This window comes from Lacerta agilis, chromosome 14 (genome assembly GCF_009819535.1).
Source record: "Lacerta agilis isolate rLacAgi1 chromosome 14, rLacAgi1.pri, whole genome shotgun sequence".
Classification (NCBI taxonomy): domain Eukaryota; kingdom Metazoa; phylum Chordata; class Lepidosauria; order Squamata; family Lacertidae; genus Lacerta; species Lacerta agilis.
Window position 1 is genome coordinate 2,134,195 of NC_046325.1, and position 16,849 is coordinate 2,151,043.

Sequence of the window (16,849 nt, forward strand, 5' to 3'; positions counted from 1 at the left end):
TCCCATCTCCAAAGAACCCAGGTGTCCTTCTGAGCCCCCCGTTTGCCCCCCCCCCCCGCTCCAGAGAGGAACCCAGGAGTCCTGCGCCCACTGGCGCTTGAGCCAACATCTAAGAACTCAGGAGACGAAGGATTTCAAGCTGCTGTATTGCTGAAGAGACGGGAAAGTTTCCGATCCCAAAGTCCTGAAGGACGGCCTCTCCTTCTCCTGCCCGCGTGAGGGGCTGGGCTGGATGACCCTTGGGGTCCCCCCCCCAGCTCTTTGTCAAGGCAGAGGGGTTCGGAGGAGGTCCTCGGCGGGTGTCCTGCCTCACCCCCTTCACCTCCCCTGTTGCTGTTTTATATGTAAACCCGGATGGATCTATTTATTCAATGGACTGCTTCATGGATTGACATTCTTATTCTCCTTTATTTTAATTTATTTTCATTTCGTTGTCAGAAAAATAATAAATGTGTGAGGTCGTGTTTTTGTAAAAAAAAAAACCAAAACCCCCAAAAAACCCTATTATTCTCTTGCCTGTCACAGTAGCGTTTATGATATTTGGGGATCCCTTCCTCCAGACATCCTTTTTCACTCTGGTTCAGGGTATTGGGAAGGTTAGACATGATCCTGCATTCAGCTTGTCCCTGGGAAAGTTTTGGGGTGGGTGCCCCCCCCCACAACCTGACGCTAAGACCCACTGGAACACAAAAGAAGCAGGCGTTTCCACCCCGAACGGCCCTCTAACCCCAGATAATTCAGTGGGGTCACATCTTAGCCGCAATCGAGCTTAAAACAGCTGTTTCCTCTTCCTAAAGGGATTAAGGCAGGGGTCAGCAACCTTCGGCTCTCCAGATGTTTCAGACTACAATTCCCATCATCCCTGACCACTGGTCCTGTTAGCTAGGGATCATGGGAGTTGTAGGCCAAAACATCTGGAGAGCCGAAGGTTGCCTATGCCTGGATTAAGGGATTCTCCGACGTAAAAAAACGCTTCTGAACTACAACTCCCAGGATCCTTCTGCCGGGGCAGTTGAAAACCCTACGAAAACAAGGCGCGCAGAGGCAGGACCTCGCCTTACAACCAGGCGAATATATAGCTTTTACGAAATAAATCTGTTGTGGGAGGGCCGCGGAGTTAAATAAATGGCACCCGGTGTGAGAAATGGCCCTAGGCCACGGGGATCTTGAGTTCATCTTCTCCAGGTGGTTTTGGCTCCTGTTCGTCAGGCCTGTGCGGACCCCGGCGTTGGTGGCGGGTGGCCTGGCTGGCGAAGGTGCCCTTGACGCACCCTTCGACTGCGGCCTTGAGCTGAGGTGGGGAAAGAGCGAGGGAGGAAGTCAAGAAGACCCCCCCTGAAGCACCTGAGGGCTTCAGAAAGGGAGGCACACACACCCCAGCCCTCCCTAACGATCGATCGATAGCCTCCTCCATGAATTCGCCCTTTTAAAGCCGTTCAGGTTAGCGGCCACCCCTGCCTCCTGTGGCAGGGAGTTCCGCAGTCCCACTCTGCGCTGCTTTCATCCGTCCTGAATCTCCGGCATTCAGCTCCATCGGGCTAGTTTCCGCACGTCCCTCTCGACACGACACTCCCCCAAGTGCCCCCGTTTTCCGGAACGGGCCCAGATTTACAGAAGCCGTCCCGGTTTCCTGATCCGATCCGGGAACGTCCTGCTTTTCCTTAGGGCAGGCATAGGCAAACTCGGCCCTCCAGACTTTTTGAGACTACAACTCCCATCATCCCTGACCGCTGGTCCTGTTAGCTAGGGGTGATGGGAGTTGTAGTCCCGAAACATCTGGAGGGCCGGAGTTTGCTTATGCCTGACTTAGCGGGTCCCTGTTTAAATCAGAGACATGTTGGAGGGTATGTATGGAATAATCCGACGCCAGAGACATCTGAAGGTGTTCTTTTTTTAAAAAAAAGTTTGATGTTTCATTGTGTTTTTATATATTTTGGAAGCCACACACAGTGGCTGGGGAAACCCAGTCGGGCGGGCAGGGTAATAATAAAATATTATTGTAGAATAAAAGGTAAAGGGAACCCTGACCGTTAGGTCCAGTCGCGAACGGCTCTGGGGTTGCGGCGTTCATCTCGCTTTACTGGCCGAGGGAGCCGGCGTACAGCTTCCGGGTCATGTGGCCAGCAGGACTAAGCCGATTCTGGCAAACCAGAACAGCGCACGGAAACGCCGTTTACCTTCCCGCCGGAGCGATACCTATTTATCTACTTGCACTTTGACGTGCTTTCGAACTGCTAGGTGGGCAGGAGCAGGGATCGAGCAACGGGAGCTCACCCTGTCGCGGGGATTCGAACCGCCGACCTTCTGATCGGCAAGCCCTAGGCTCTGTGGTTTAACCCACAGCGCCAGCTGTGTCCCTATTAGGGTAGAATATGACGTCCCTATTTACACCTGTCGGTGGGGACTTCCTTTCACCTGCTCTGAACCTCCCAAAGCTCAGCTTCGTGGGATGGATTCCGGTGTTACGAGAGAGGAAGGAGAACTTTGGTGTGTCCTCTCCCTGCCTCCATCCCTGCCCCTCTGGCGTGACCGGGATCCTCTGTCCTGAATCGCTCCACCCCGGACGGACACTTACCTCCTCGAGACTCACCACTCCAACCAAACACCCCATGTTGGTCACGTAAGCCGTGCGGAGACCCAGGAGGTTGAAGAGGTCGTAGCACTGGAGGAAAAAGAAGGGGTGCTGATATGCGGGGGGGGGGCATGTGCGGTCATGGTATACGCGCAGGTCTTGTTTCTGCACAGAGTCGAGCAGATTTATTCCTGCGGAGCAGGGGGTTGGGCTGGATGACCTTTGGGGGTCCCCTCCCGCAACGCCACGATTCCACGGGCGATTGTCGGGGCTGCAATTCCCATCAAGTGCCACGTGCTGGCACAAGGGCCGATGGGAGTTGTAGCCCAAAGCTTGGGGAAGGCTGGGAGTAAGGACAGCAGGGAGAGGCGATTCAATGCAGTTTAATCCTGGCTGGCCCCTTTGGGAACAGGATGCTGGGCATGATATGTTCTTAAGGTGCTGAGGGTGCCATCCGTCGCCAGCCTGGCACCCCCACCCCCCCAGACTGTAAGAAAATTAAGAAGAGCCCTTCTGGGCAAGGACAATGGCCCATCTTGCCACAGAATCATAGAACTGAAGAGTTGGAAGGGGCACCCAAGGGTCATCCAGTCCAACCCCCTGCGATGCAGGAAATCGCAACTGAAGCATCCACGACAGATGGCCGTCCAACATCTGTTTATAAACCAGGCCCAGCACCTTGTTCTCACAGTGGCCAACCACATGACCGTTGTGGAAAACCAGCCAGCAGGATTCGAACACGAGACCCCTCCCCCCTCCTGCTTCCCATGGAGCGTAGTCCTATTGGCTAACAATATCCCTCTCATCTGTGGATTTGCCCAAACCTCTTTCGAAACCACCTTGGCTGGTGGCCACCCCTGACTCCTGTGGGAGGGAGTTCCACAGTTTAACTGTGCGACAGAAGGGACTTTCTTTGACTTGCCCTCATGTTTGGGGGCCGCAGGCCCCTTTGGAGTGGCGAAGACTGAATTCAAGAGATTAAACAAGCAGCCGTTTGTTTCACGAGCCCCATTTTCCCAGAGAAAGAAGAACGTGGCATGGGGAGAGCGGCGAGTTTGTGGGCCGGAAGGTCCTGTTTCTACACTTCCTGAAGAAATGAGGAAGGATGGGGCCTTGGAGGACTGACCTGGTAGAGGGTTTCCTTCTCCAAGAGGCGATAGGGAGCCGGATCGATGGGCACGTCGGCCAGACGGAGGGTTTCCTGGAGCTGCCGGCACTCCCATTCCTCAACCTGCATCCGCCATGGGGATAAAAAGAGGGACTGGACTGAGTGCGGCTCCATCTTGCCCGGATTCCCGTTTCCCCCAACTGGCTCATTCTCGGAAGCCCCCCCATAGACAACAGCCCGCTCCCAGGAAATGGTATTCGGAGGGGCATGCGACCCCTGAATCTGGGGTCCCACTTCCAAAAGCCCTCTTGAGACAGCGGCCACCATGTGGCGGGGAGTTCCACAAGCCAACACCTTCAAGTTGTGCAACAACAAGCTTTTTTTTTCTGGCCCAGCCCCGTGGAACTCCCCGCCACTGGAGATTCGGCCGGAGGCGCCTTCAGTGCCACCTTTTCGACGCCTGCTGAATTATTTTTGCATTTTCCACTGGCCCTTAGGTAGGCCGTTAGGACTGCAGCCTACCCAGATATCTGGAATGCTTCTGTGCTCAAGAGTGGACTGCTGGCGTTTCCCAATTGTTTCGTTAATTATTATTACTAACAACCCTCTCGTTTTGTTCCAGTTGCAAACTGCTTTGAGGGTTTCTACGGACAAGCGGTAAATAAATTCTACCAAGCAAGGAAGTAAATAAGTAAATACTTCTGCAATGGTTTATTGATACCTGTTTGCAACTCTTTTAACGGCTTGGTTATGGTTTTTTTAAATTTTTGCTGTAAACCGCTTTGGTATTTTCTCTGCGATGCTATAGAGGTATACAAATACCTGTATTTTAATTAACAAGTAAATAAATAAATAGACCCAGGATCTAGGCACCCAAGCTACCCTTCTGTTGTTGTTGTTGTTGTTGTTGTTGTTGTTGTTGTTGTTGTTGTTGTTGTTGTTGTTCTTCTTCTTCTTCTTCTTCTTCTTCTTCTTCTTCTTCTTCTTCCTCCTCCTCCTCCTCCTCCTCCTCCTCCTCTATTTAATTTATATATTGCCCTATACCTGAGGGTTTCAGGCCGGTCCTCAGAATAAAATCAAGATATAAAACCACAAAATACTTAATACAGAGGACGCTCGGGTTGCGAAAGTGCCTCCTGCAGCGTTCGCAACCCGCAGCACCGCGTCTTCGCACACACAGGTTGCAATTTGGCACTTCTGCGCATGCACAAAGCGCGATTTAGCTTCTGCTTCTGCGCATGCCCAAGTGCCGAAACCCAGAAGTGACCCGTTCCGGTACTTCCGGGTTCGGCGCGGTGCGCAACCCAAAGTCGCACAACCAGAAGCGGCCATAACCCGAGGTATGACTGTACTGCAGTGTTTTTCAACCACTGTTCGAGATGTTGCCTAGTGTGCCGTGGGAAAAATTGAAAAATTACTTTATATATAGTCAATATAGGCACAGAGTTAAATTTTTTAACATTTTCAAATGGTGGTGTGCCTCGTGACTTTTTTCATGAAACAAGTGTGCCTTTGCCCAAAAAAGGTTGAAAAACACTGCTGTACTGTAAAAATAAAAACAACAACCCAATAGGGCCTCCCCCCCAAAAAAAAACATATTTTAAAAGGGCACAGGATGTAAACCACTGCTCCCATCAGCCGCAAGGAACTAACCCCTCCGCTCAAGGGACCCAGGAGTCCTGGACCCCCATCCTCCCTCCCTGGCCCTCTTTGCGGCACCCTCTCCTCCCCACTTCAAGCACCCTTGCGTCTCAGCTCCTAACGTACCATGTGGCGATGTCGCCCATGCTCTTCTTGCAGGGTGAGAGAACCGGTGCTCCTCGGAACGGCCTTGGAGAGCTGAAATCAGAAAAGCCATTGCAGTGGGCTGGGCTGGATGACCACTGGGGGTCCCTTCCATAGAGTTCTCTAACTATGATTCTAAGCCAAGGCTAAACAGGGGAAGGGGGATCTCTCTGCCTCCACAGGCCCAGCTGCCTCCTACCTTTTCCTCGTCCTCTTCCTCTCCCTCCATAATCTCTTCCACCCAACTTTCCTGGGCATCGCAAGGCACATTCTCCGTTTCCTTGGGCGAGTCTGCGTGAGAAGCAAGGAAGGGGTTTGCTTTGGAGAAGTTTGTTTTCTATTCTAATTTTTTTAAATTAAATTTTCTGTTTCTACAATTTAAAATACTCACTTTACTTACACCCTTAAGGTATCAATGACTTCCCTTCTTCTCTTTCCCCTGGTTCATTTTACCTATCACAAATCCCTGCATATTTGACAAAAACTGTACCATTCAGTGTTCCATTCTCGCACCCGTCAAAACTTATTTATGTTAGAGATTTCAGAGTTGCCTACGTGCAGAAATTCAGCTGTCTATCTCCAAGCAATTAGTAGTTGGCAGAAAGCCCAGATCTGCTCTCTCTCAGACCCTTAGCAACGGCCTGTGATTGGTCTATGAGTTCCTAAAGACTGAGCTCTGTGTGAGAGTTTGTGGTTAGTGTGGTTAGTGTGTTGGTGTGGAGAAAGTGGTCAGTATAGAGAGAGAGAGAGAGACAATGAGGAAAAGATTTTATGTTTTGTTTCTTTTGTTTTGTAAAGTCTGTAAATAGTAACTTATGGATGCTAGTTGCTTCAATCAATAAATACTGTATATAGTTATCCAGTGAGTTGCTGAGTTCCTGCGTTGTGCTGTCCAGTCAATTACACAACAGCCAGAAGCTTCCAGAAAAGTCTGCGTCTAACTCTGCGGTGTCCAGGAATACGTTATACTCCTGACACTAAATCTTAAGAGTTTACACTGTAGAATTTATCTTTAATGCTGGCGGCGTTTTCAGCTGCACACAGTTATTTCCCATAATAATAATAATAATAATAATAATAATAATAATTTAATAATAATTCACAATTATTTCTTCTGCCAGAAAAGGCTCAGGAGTAAACCTGATACAAATCCGGATTGGAGTCCTCCTGGTACGCCTCCTTCCGGCAACTCCTGCAGCCAAGCTGGTGCCCAGCGTCTATTTTCTGCTTTCCTTTGGACCATATCAGTGAGGCTGAGGGGGGGGGGTCTTGAAATCTGGGCAGCCCAGGACCCCCAGACACTCCACCCAGATCTCGCGCCCCAGAGAGGCCACTTCGGTGCTACAAACGCAGCCGTTTGACTTCGCCCCCCGGAAACGCACTCCATTGTCTCTCGAGACGGGCAGACGCCCGCCAGGGGCCACCAGAATCCCGGACCCCCGACCCCCTCCGCCTCCCCTCCTCCCTAACACAAGCCGGCAGAAGCTCTTACCGGGCTCTTCTGTTTCCATGAGCTCTGGGTTTGGGGCAGCCTTGTCCGACTGGCTGAGAATGTACTGGAACCTCTTCTCCGGGCCAAGGTGGGCCGACAGAAGCTGGGAGAGATGCTTCCTCCGGATGGAGCCCAACAAGACGCGAGACTCTTTGAGGGAAGAGAATGAGAAGCGGGGTTTGGGGGCCTCTTCTCCCATTTAGGGGACCCGGCCCCACAACGAAGGACTCGCCTTCTCCAGCCTGGCTGTTCTGTGCTACGACTCCCATGGGAGTTCTAGTTCGAAACAGCTGAACGTCACATTTTCTTGTTTATTGGGGGGATTGAAACAAAAACAGCAACCCAGTGGTGTGTAAGGCTTTGTGAAGTAAAATTAAAAATACTCGTATTTGTTCTGTAAAATGTTCTGTAAGAAAGTGGGTAGGGAAAGCCTCAAAGCCATGAATAAATTATTATTATTATTATTATTATTATTATTATTATTATTATTATTATTATTTCTACCCCGCCCATCTGGGCAGCTTCCAACAGGTGGTTAAAAATACAATAAAACATCAGTCATTAAAAGCTTCCCTAAACAGGGCTGCCTTCAGATGTCTTCTAAATCAGTGTTTTTCAACCACTGTTCCGCGGCACACTAGTGTGCCGCGAGATGTTGCCTGGTGTGCCGTGGGAAATTACTTTATATATAGTCAATATAGGCACAGAGTTAATTTTTTTAACATTTTCTAATGGTGGTGTGCCTCGTGATTTTTTTCATGAAACAAGTGTGCCTTTGCCCAAAAAAGGTTGAAAAACACTGTTCTAAATGTCATATAGTTGTTTATTTCTTTGACATCTGATGGGAGGGCGTTCCACAGGGCGGGCGCCACCACCGAGAAGGCCCTCTGCCCTTTAATCTCTTACAAAGAGAATAAAACAGCGAAAATGCCCAAATGCAAAACACTCGAAAGATTCAAATCAAATCAAACTTTATTCACGTAGCCATTGCGACTAAAAATACAGATAAAACAGATAAAAATACTGGAGAAAGACCAGTCAAGTACACAAATATATAAATATACTGATAAATCATATGAAACCCCCAGGCTAAAAGGCCGTTCAAATAGTGACCTCGTTCTCAGAGAGTCAAACGAGATTAAAAAACCAGAAAGGAATCTGAAACAGATCAAAACACACGTCCTCAGGCTTGTCTAAATAAAAAAAAAACGCTTTTTAGCTGGTGCCGGAAAGCGTACGAGCGAAGAGTCAAGAGGCAGGGAGTTCCGCAGATTGTTCTTAAAAGAAAGCTGATACTGAAGAACGAGAGAGAGAGAGAGAGTTTACCTTGAGAGTCCACTAAGGGGAACTGCTTGAGGGTGGAGATCCTGAGCAGCCTGCGGAGGTCTTTGTACTTGCTCTCCCGGGACAGGTATTTGAGATCGGTCACCATAAAGTCTTCGGCGTAGATGTCGTGGCCTCTGGGGGAGAAGAGGAGGGAGTGGGAAGGTGGGTCGGAGGGTTTCTGAGTCACATTCTGCTTCTCCAAGGCTCCTCAAAGCTAGACTATGTGGGGCTGCCTTTGGGAGTCTGGTTCGGAAGCTCCGAGCCTTTAGTGCCCTGCGGAACTCCCCGCCACTAGAGAGTCAGCAGGCCCTGTTCAGGCCTGCTTTCGATGCCTACTTTCTATTCCGAAAAAACGGGTGTTCTGTTTGCGATGTCTCGGAACGACAGGCTGAGTGGTAATGTTCGATCTTACGATGATTTCAACCTGCTGTGACGGTATTTATTTATGCCCTTTACCTTTGGTTTATTTCACTAAATTAAAAAGTTTAAAAAGCGGCTCACAGTTTAAACGGTGGAACTCCCTGCCCCAGGAGGCAGTGGCGGCCACCAACCTAGGTGGCTTTTAAAAGAGGATTGGGCAAATTCACGGAAGACAGCTGGGATTGCTCAGTCAGCAGACCAGCGGTTCTCAAAGGGTTTGGCTGGAAGATTCCAGGACGAGATTCTTATGTGGCTACAAAACTCAATACTTTCCTGATGTCCCTCGATCATATTATGAAGCAGTTGTGTTCAACTACGTTATAACTCATACACTTCTTGGAGTTGAGTCTTTTTGTTTTCCAAAGTGCGGCTGAGAACAAAAAAAAAGTTTGAGAGCCACTGCAGTTGAGCACAAGACTCTGAATCTCAGGGCCGTGGGTTCGAGCCCCATGTTGGGCAAAATATTCCCACATTGCAGGGATAAAGCTAGCAATGGCTACTGCCCGCAAGTAAGGCAGCCATGCTTCCGAATGCCTGTTGCTGAAAACCGCAGGAGGGGAGAATCATAGAATCCTAGAGTTGGAAGAGACCCCAAGGGCCATCCAGTCCAACCCCCTGCCAAGCAGGAAACACCATCAAAGCATCCCTGACAGATGGCTGTCAAGCCTCCGCTTAAAGACCTCCAAAGAAGGAGACTCCACCACACTCCTTGGCAGCAAATTCCACTGTCCAACAGCTCTTACTGTCAGGAAGTTCTTCCTAATGTTTAGGTGGAATCTTCTTTCTTGTAGTTTGAATCCATTGCCCCGTGTCCGCTTCTCTGGAGCAGCAGAAAACAACCTTTCTCCCTCCTCTATAGGACATCCTTTTATATATTTGAACATGGCTATCATATCACCCCTTAACCTTCTCTTCTCCAGGCTAAACATACCCAGCTCCCTAAGCCGTTCCTCATAAGGCATCGTTTCCAGGCCTTTGACCATTTTGGTTGCCCTCCTCTGGACACGTTCCAGCTTGTCAGCATCCTTCTTGAACTGGGGTGCCCAGAACTGGACACAGTATTCCAGGTGAGGTCTGACCAGAGCGGAATATAGTGGTACTATTACTTCCCTTGATCTAGACGCTATACTCCTGTTGATCCAGCCCAGAATTGCATTGGCTTTTTTAGCTGCTGCATCACACTGTTGACTCATGTCAAGTTTGTGGTCTACCAAGACTCCTAGATCCTTTTCACATGTACTGCTCTCAAGCCAGGTGTCACCCATCCTGTATTTGTGCCTTTCATTTTTTTTTTGCTGCTCGCGTTCGAATCCTGCTCGTAGGCTTCCCAGAATGGGCATCTGGTTGGCCACTGGGAGAAAATAATGCTGGACTAGTTGGGCCATTGGTCTGATCCAGCACACTCCATTTCTTTTCTTACCCACTCTTGCCCACGGCCAGCTTGGGCAGGAAAGGCAACTTCTTGACGCTGATGATGCCATCGAAGAAGGAAGGCTGCAAGCGCTGGCTGATGGCGTTGGCGCTCAGCACCGCCACCAAGACCGGCAGGATGTGGGACATCTGGCCGGTCAGCTCAAAGGTCAACAGGGCGGTCGAGATGGTCTGGGTCACGGCCCCGGAGTACGCCGCCGCGCCTGCAAGGGGTTAGACATTTCGTAGCGCGCGGCCGGCGGAACTGCCCGCCACTAGCTCGGCAGGGGACAGAACGGGCCGCCGGGAGAGCGGGCGGGGCCTCACCTGCCAGGGCGTAGCCAGCGGGCACGATCCGCATGTGGATCCCTTCGGAGACGATGCCGTCCGGGAAAATCTGGGCCATGACTTCGCCGTACAGTCGGCCGAGGGCGGCTCCTGTTGGCAGAAGACGCGGCCGGGATCACACTGCTGGGACATGAGAACGTCAGAGGAGGCCGGCTGGGTTAGGCCAAAGGGGTCCCCGCTCTCCAACCCGGACACCTGGGTTCCCTGGCAAGGGAGGGGCGGTGGCTAAGGTTCTTACCGTACACGAAGACAGGGAGGAAAAATCCCGCCGGGATGACCATGGTCGTAGCCAAGAGAACCATGAAGAACTGTTGAGGAAGAGGGGGGCACCAATGAGAGGGTCATTGGAAAATACTCACCTATTTGTCCCCATGGCAACAGAACCACCTCTTTAGACATGTAAATGGCAGTACAAAAGAGGCCAGCTAAGGCCGTTTTGTTATCTTGGGTCTGAGCGGTTCAGCGGCCTCTTTCACTAGATCAGGGCGGCACGACGTTTTGTACCGGGCGGGCCGCGGGAATACTTGAACACGGAACCCGCGGGCCACACCCTGAGTTAAATTTCCGTATCGCAAATTAAAGGGTTTGCTGCGTTTTTCATACTGTGCAGTGCATACAATTAATAGATTTTATTTAATCTATACGCCCGAACGCACAATTAACAGATTTAATGAAATATAGACGACTGAACGCACAAGAGATTCAGTTGCTAAACGGATTTAACGCACAAACAGATGTGCTTTCGTTAGCCACGCGTGACACAAAAACTAATTTGTTAAGGCGTTAAGCTTTTTTTCTTGAACGTTGTTGAGGGCCACCAAAAAGGCGCTGGGGGCCGCATGCAGGCCATGGAATGGACCACCCTGTACTTGCAGGGGGGGAGGACTTTGGTAATATGGTGCCATGAGTGAGCACAAAAATGGGCTCCCCCCCCCCAATTATTATTTTTTTACATTCACCGCTGCCACTGGGCCTTAATACAGAACAACAGGGCTATAAGGGACACCTGGATATCATCCAAACTGACCCCTCCCAATGCTGTAACAATAATTTAACACAGGCGCACACAAATCCCCCATGGCTTAAGTGTTTGTGGGTGAAAACCCCCTTCCAGAATGGCATGTGCAAAGGGGATTCTGCCGGGGTGCAGGGGCCCCCATGGTCCACCCCCTCCTGCCACCCCCAGGCAAGCCCCCCACCTTAGCAATGAGAAAGAAGGAGACCATCTCTAGGGAGGAGAGAGCCGGGTGGGTCCACTGGAGCCAGCTGAAATCGTGGGTCTGGTTGGGGGGCTGGCGGGTGCTGTTGCTGCCCAGGGGGGCCTCCTCCAGGCCCCAGGTCAGGTTGTTGAAGAACGTCTCCAGAAGTTGTTTCATGGAGAGCTGGAGAGAGAGAAAAGAAAAAAGATCAGAAAACAGGGGTCCCCAAGGGTCATCCAGTCTGACCCCCTGCAACGCAGGAGTTGCAGCTGAAGAACCAACCAACGCCTGCTTAAAAAACCTCCAATGATTTAAAAACTCTTCCAAGGTGTTGTTAGCAGGCACCGAAAAGAGTACAGCCGAGACTCTTCCTTTGTATCAATAGGCAGGGAGTTCCAAAGATGGCTGGAAGGGCCTCACCCAAAAGGTGCTGGGAATTGGATGAGGGAACGCTCATCTAGTTCCCCCCCACCCTCAATCGGTTATTGCTATCTGTTTGTGCTTTTAGTCTTGCATTTCGATCTTCTGAACTGCCTTGAGATAAATCTAATAAAAAATGAAATGAAATAAAATAAAATGAAATGAAATGAAATCAGATGTCTGAGCAAAGAGAGGAGGGTGGAATCCCTCTGTCCGAAGAGTTTGCACGCTTACCTTTGCGCCAATGTATTGTCCCGACCCATGGGGGAAAGTGATGCTCGATAGCAGCAGGGAGACGAACCCAGCATACAAGATTTTGCTGCAGAGAGAAGAGACACTATGCGGGTTGGTTCTGTTTAGATGTTGTCTTCTGGGGGGGGGGGGGCACAGAGGAATAATAATAATAATAATAATAATAATAATAATAATAATAATAATAATAATTTGTTATTTATGCCCCGCCTATCTGGTTGGGTTTCCCCAGCCGCTCTGAGCGGCTTCCAACAAAATATATTAAAAATACAATAAAACACCAGACATTAAAAGGGTGAAAGGGGCATTCCCCAATAACTCATTATCTCCAGATTCCATGCTTTCGTTTTCAATATCTAGAATTTGTAGAGCATGGGATATGAGGGAAAATGTACATAGAACTGTAAAACTGGGAAGGGACCACAAGAGTTATCTAGTCCAACCCCATTGCAATGCAGGGATCTATTAGCAGAGGCACTGTTCTTACTGCTTTTTGATTAAACGGTAAGTCCAGCATCCTGTTCTCGCAGTGGCCAAACAGGGGCTGGGTTTGGGAAACCCAGCAAGCAGGATTCGAACACAAGAGCCCCTCTCCCCTCCTGTGGTTTCCAACAACTGGTATTCGCTGTATCCTGTGGCAGGGAGTTCCGCAGTTTAACCACGTGCTGCATGAAGGACTCTCTTTCATCAGTCCTGAATTTCCCAGCATCCCAATTCTGCCTGCTCTCCTTTTCAGTGTTTTATGCTGCCCACCCATCCCCCAGGGGGGGGGGAAATGCAGGTGGCTGTGATCCCTAGTGTGCACTCCCCCCCCCATCTCTGAGTGGTGAGAGACTCCAGGGGTCCCAATGCAGACTCAGAGTTCGCTTTCCTTGGAATGAAGGTCAGAGCAGGCTGCGGTGTCTTTAGGATATTTGGTGGCGCTGTGGTCTAAACCACAGAGCCTAGGGCTTGTTGATCAGAAGGTCGGCGGTTCAAATCCCCGCAACGGGGTGAGCTCCCGTTGCTCGGTCCCTGCTCCTGCCAACCTAGCAGTTCGAAAGCACGTCAAAAGTGCAAGTAGATAAATAGGTACCGCTCCAGCGGGAAGGTAAACAGTGTTTCCGTGCGCTGCTCTGGTTCGCCAGAAGCGGCTTAGTCCTGCTGGCCACATAACCCAGAAGCTGTACACCGGCTCCCTCGACCAGTAAAGCGAGATGAGCGCCGCAACCTCAGAGTCGTCTGCGACTGGACCTAACGGTCAGGGGTCCCTTTACCTTTACCTTATACAACCTGATCATAGCATGGAGAGGCTCACAGCATTATCACCCCAACAGACCTTGCCTCCCTGTTAGGTTTCCAGGGGCAACCCCAAACCCTCTGTGTCTCCAGACATGCCCTCTGTGTTTCCAGTTGTGTCAGCCAAAACTGACACACACACACAGAGCATCCCCTTGGCCTGTTGCTCTCCATCCTAGGACGATGTGGCCAGGCGTGGCGGGGAAAACCCCATTTGTTTGTCTCTATTGCAACAGAGCCAGCTCTTTGGACATGTAAATGAAGGTACTTAACTGGCTGGCTAAGGCCATTATCTTGCTGAAAGAAACCCTGGTTTGATCAGTTTAGCAGCTTCTTCTACTAGATCAGGGGTCAGCAAACTTTTCCAGCAGGGGGCCGGTCCACCGTCCCTCAGACCTTGTGGGGGGCCAGACTATATTTTTTTGGGGGGTGGGGGAATGAACGAATTCCTACGCCCCACAAATAACCCAGAGATGCATTTTAAATAAAAGCACACATTCTACTCATGTAAAAACACGCTGATTCCCGGACCGTCCGCGGGCCGAATTAAGAAAGTGATTGGGCCACATCTGGCCCCCGGGCCTTAGTTTGGGGACCCCTGTACTAGATGCTGAACCTCACTGGATACAGAACCACAGGCCTGGAAGGGACCCACAGATATCATCCAGACTGACCCCTTCCCAGAACATTTAACTGTATATTACGCCAGTTCACTTCCTCTACCGTGCTTCCTCTGACCCCACAAAACTCCAACCCCTGGTTGCCGAAAAGTGTAATATTTCAGTGGGGGAGCCCTATTCCTATGTCTTATATCTCTGCGTTGGGGAGAAATGAAGTTTTCTCCCCACTCCTTGAGCTCCTAACTGTTGTGCAAGGCTTTCCTCTTCTCTGGTTTTCGCCCACCCGCCCCTCTCCGCCCCAAACAGCAAACAAGGATTTCGGGGTGAGGGTGCAGGGAGAGGCTTACTTGTTCGCCATAAAACGTTTGATTCTCAGCCGGTTCTGGAGAAAGTAGAGAATGTTCCGGTGGCAGAAGAGGAAGAGGCAGGAAATTGCGCCACAGAGGATGCTGGGTGGAGGGAAACAGAAACACAGGGTAAGTCAGGGGACCCAGGCGTCCGGGGGGCGGGGGGCGGGGGAGAGAAGCAGAGGCAAAACCTAGCGATGTCCACTCAATTTTCTTTTTTAAATATAACCTTTATTATACAACAATTTACCTTAGACAATACACATAGTACACACCATACACACCATAAACACACCATAGTAAAGGGTAAAGGGACCGCTGACCATTAGGTCCAGTCACGGACGACTCTGGGGTTGCGGTGCTCATCTCGCTCTATAGGCCGAGGGAGCCGGCATACAGCTTCCGGATACTCCCTGTCACAGGGATTCGAACCGCCAAGCCCTAGGCTCTGTGGTTTAGACCACAGCGCCACCCACATCCCACACCATAAACACCATTTAATATCAGTTACAGGTAGGTAGCCGTGTTGGTCTGCCATAGTCAAAACAAAAGAAAATAAAAAATTCCTTCCAGTAGCACCTTAGAGACCAACTAAGTTTGTTCTTGGTATGAGCTTTCGTGTGCATGCACACTTCTTCAGATACACTGAAACAGAAGTCCGCAGACCCTTGTATATATAGTGAGGGAGTGGGGAAGGGTATTACATTATACATTATACATGACAAAGCGCCATCTCACCCCTGTAAGACCCTGTAAAAATTGCAGTCGTTAACATTCGTCAACAGGTTTTCCACACCCATCAGCCAATCCCCCATTCCCACCCCACTTCTGAGTCATACCCCTCCCCACTCCCTCACTATATATATAATGGTCTGGTGACTTCTGTTTCGGTGTATCTGAAGAAGTGTGCATCATGCACACGAAAGCTGAGACCAAGAACAAACTTAGTTGGTCTCTAAGGTGCTGCTGGAAGGAATTTTTTATTTTGTTTTGACCATTTAATATCATTTTACTTTTACTATGTACACTCTCGATATTCCAAGATTCATTCTAGGTCTGTCAGGAGATTAACACTGTCACTGTAATTTTTAATATATTCTTTAAATAGTATCCAATTTTAATTACCGGTACACAAAAAACAAACAAACCCTGTCTCAGCCAGTACTCACCCCAATATGGCATAGGAGAGAAGCTCCGGGAGGTCGTAGGGGAACTCGACGCGCCAACTGGTCTGGAACAGAATGGCCACGGTTTCTGGAGGGTATCGGGTTGGGGGCAGAAGAGGGCGGACAGCCAGTGGTTAAAATGGGCCTTGGCTTCCCACCCAACAGCCCCTGCCTCAGCACCTCTAACCCAGTTGTGCCAAACAGCTACAACCAAAAGCGGGGCCTTGTCGGTGGTGGCTCCAGAGTGGTGGCTCCCCCAACTGCCTGCGCTCTCATGGCAGAGACCAATGAAAACACTCTTCCCTTGGCAGACTTTTGGGATTAAGCCGGGAATGGCACATTCACTGGCATCCTACATGAGGAGGTAGCAAGCTCTGCAAATCTTTGCAGGAAGCCTCACTGGCAAATATTAATATTATTCTGCGTTTTCCCTAGACTGAATCTCAAGGCCACCTCCTCATAGCCTAGCTTCTGGATTGCTTCATACTTGTCTACGCATCGACGTTTCTTTATATCTTCTTCTTTGGCGATCCCTCGTAGCCGAGTAAGATTGTCTTCCATGAACACGGTCTTAACAGTGAGTCCGTAAGTGACTGTGGAGGCCAATTCTGGATCCACACGTCCTTCCTTCCACAGTGGGGACATTGGTTCCCGGATGGGAGTTGATCACGGTGAGAGTTTGCCAATTGTGCCTTCCGCTTAGCACGTTTCTCCCTTGTGTCCTGAGTTCGAGTGTCTTCAAAGCCCACAGACACCTTTGGTAAAGGCTTTTCTCCAACTGTAGCGCTCGCAGGCCAGTGTTTCCCAATTGTCGGCGTTTATACTACATTTTTTAAGATTTTCCTTGAGAGAATCTTTGAACCTCTTTTGTTGACCGCCAGCATTACGCTTTCCATGTTGATGTTTGGAATAGAGTAGTCGCTTCGGAAGACGACCCTCAGGCATCCGCACAACATGGCCAGTCCAACGAAGCTGATGTTGAAGAATCATTGCTTCAACACTGGCGATCTTTGGTTCTTCCAGTACACTGGCATTAGTTCGCCTGTCTTCCCAAGTGATGTACAAAATTTTCCAGAGACACCTCTGATGCCTTGATAGTTTCTGCA

At 49.9% G+C, this 16,849-nt stretch overlaps 1 protein-coding gene across 1 annotated transcript in view; it reads right to left on the reverse strand.

Moving 5' to 3' along the window:
* Positions 1–1,150: 1,150 nt before the first annotated feature.
* Positions 1,151–16,849, reverse strand: part of LOC117058831 (chloride channel protein ClC-Kb-like) — a 28,271-nt gene continuing 12,572 nt past the window's right edge. Inside the window, exons 8-21 of the mRNA XM_033170207.1 lie at positions 15,747–15,831; positions 14,578–14,679; positions 12,315–12,399; positions 11,661–11,843; positions 10,700–10,769; positions 10,441–10,551; positions 10,124–10,337; positions 8,284–8,417; positions 6,958–7,107; positions 5,665–5,756; positions 5,448–5,519; positions 3,699–3,803; positions 2,576–2,662; positions 1,151–1,291 (exon numbers count right to left, since the gene is read on the reverse strand). Coding sequence (XP_033026098.1) covers positions 1,151–1,291; positions 2,576–2,662; positions 3,699–3,803; positions 5,448–5,519; positions 5,665–5,756; positions 6,958–7,107; positions 8,284–8,417; positions 10,124–10,337; positions 10,441–10,551; positions 10,700–10,769; positions 11,661–11,843; positions 12,315–12,399; positions 14,578–14,679; positions 15,747–15,831 — 1,631 coding nt within the window. The remainder of the gene's footprint in view (positions 1,292–2,575; positions 2,663–3,698; positions 3,804–5,447; positions 5,520–5,664; positions 5,757–6,957; positions 7,108–8,283; positions 8,418–10,123; positions 10,338–10,440; positions 10,552–10,699; positions 10,770–11,660; positions 11,844–12,314; positions 12,400–14,577; positions 14,680–15,746; positions 15,832–16,849) is intronic.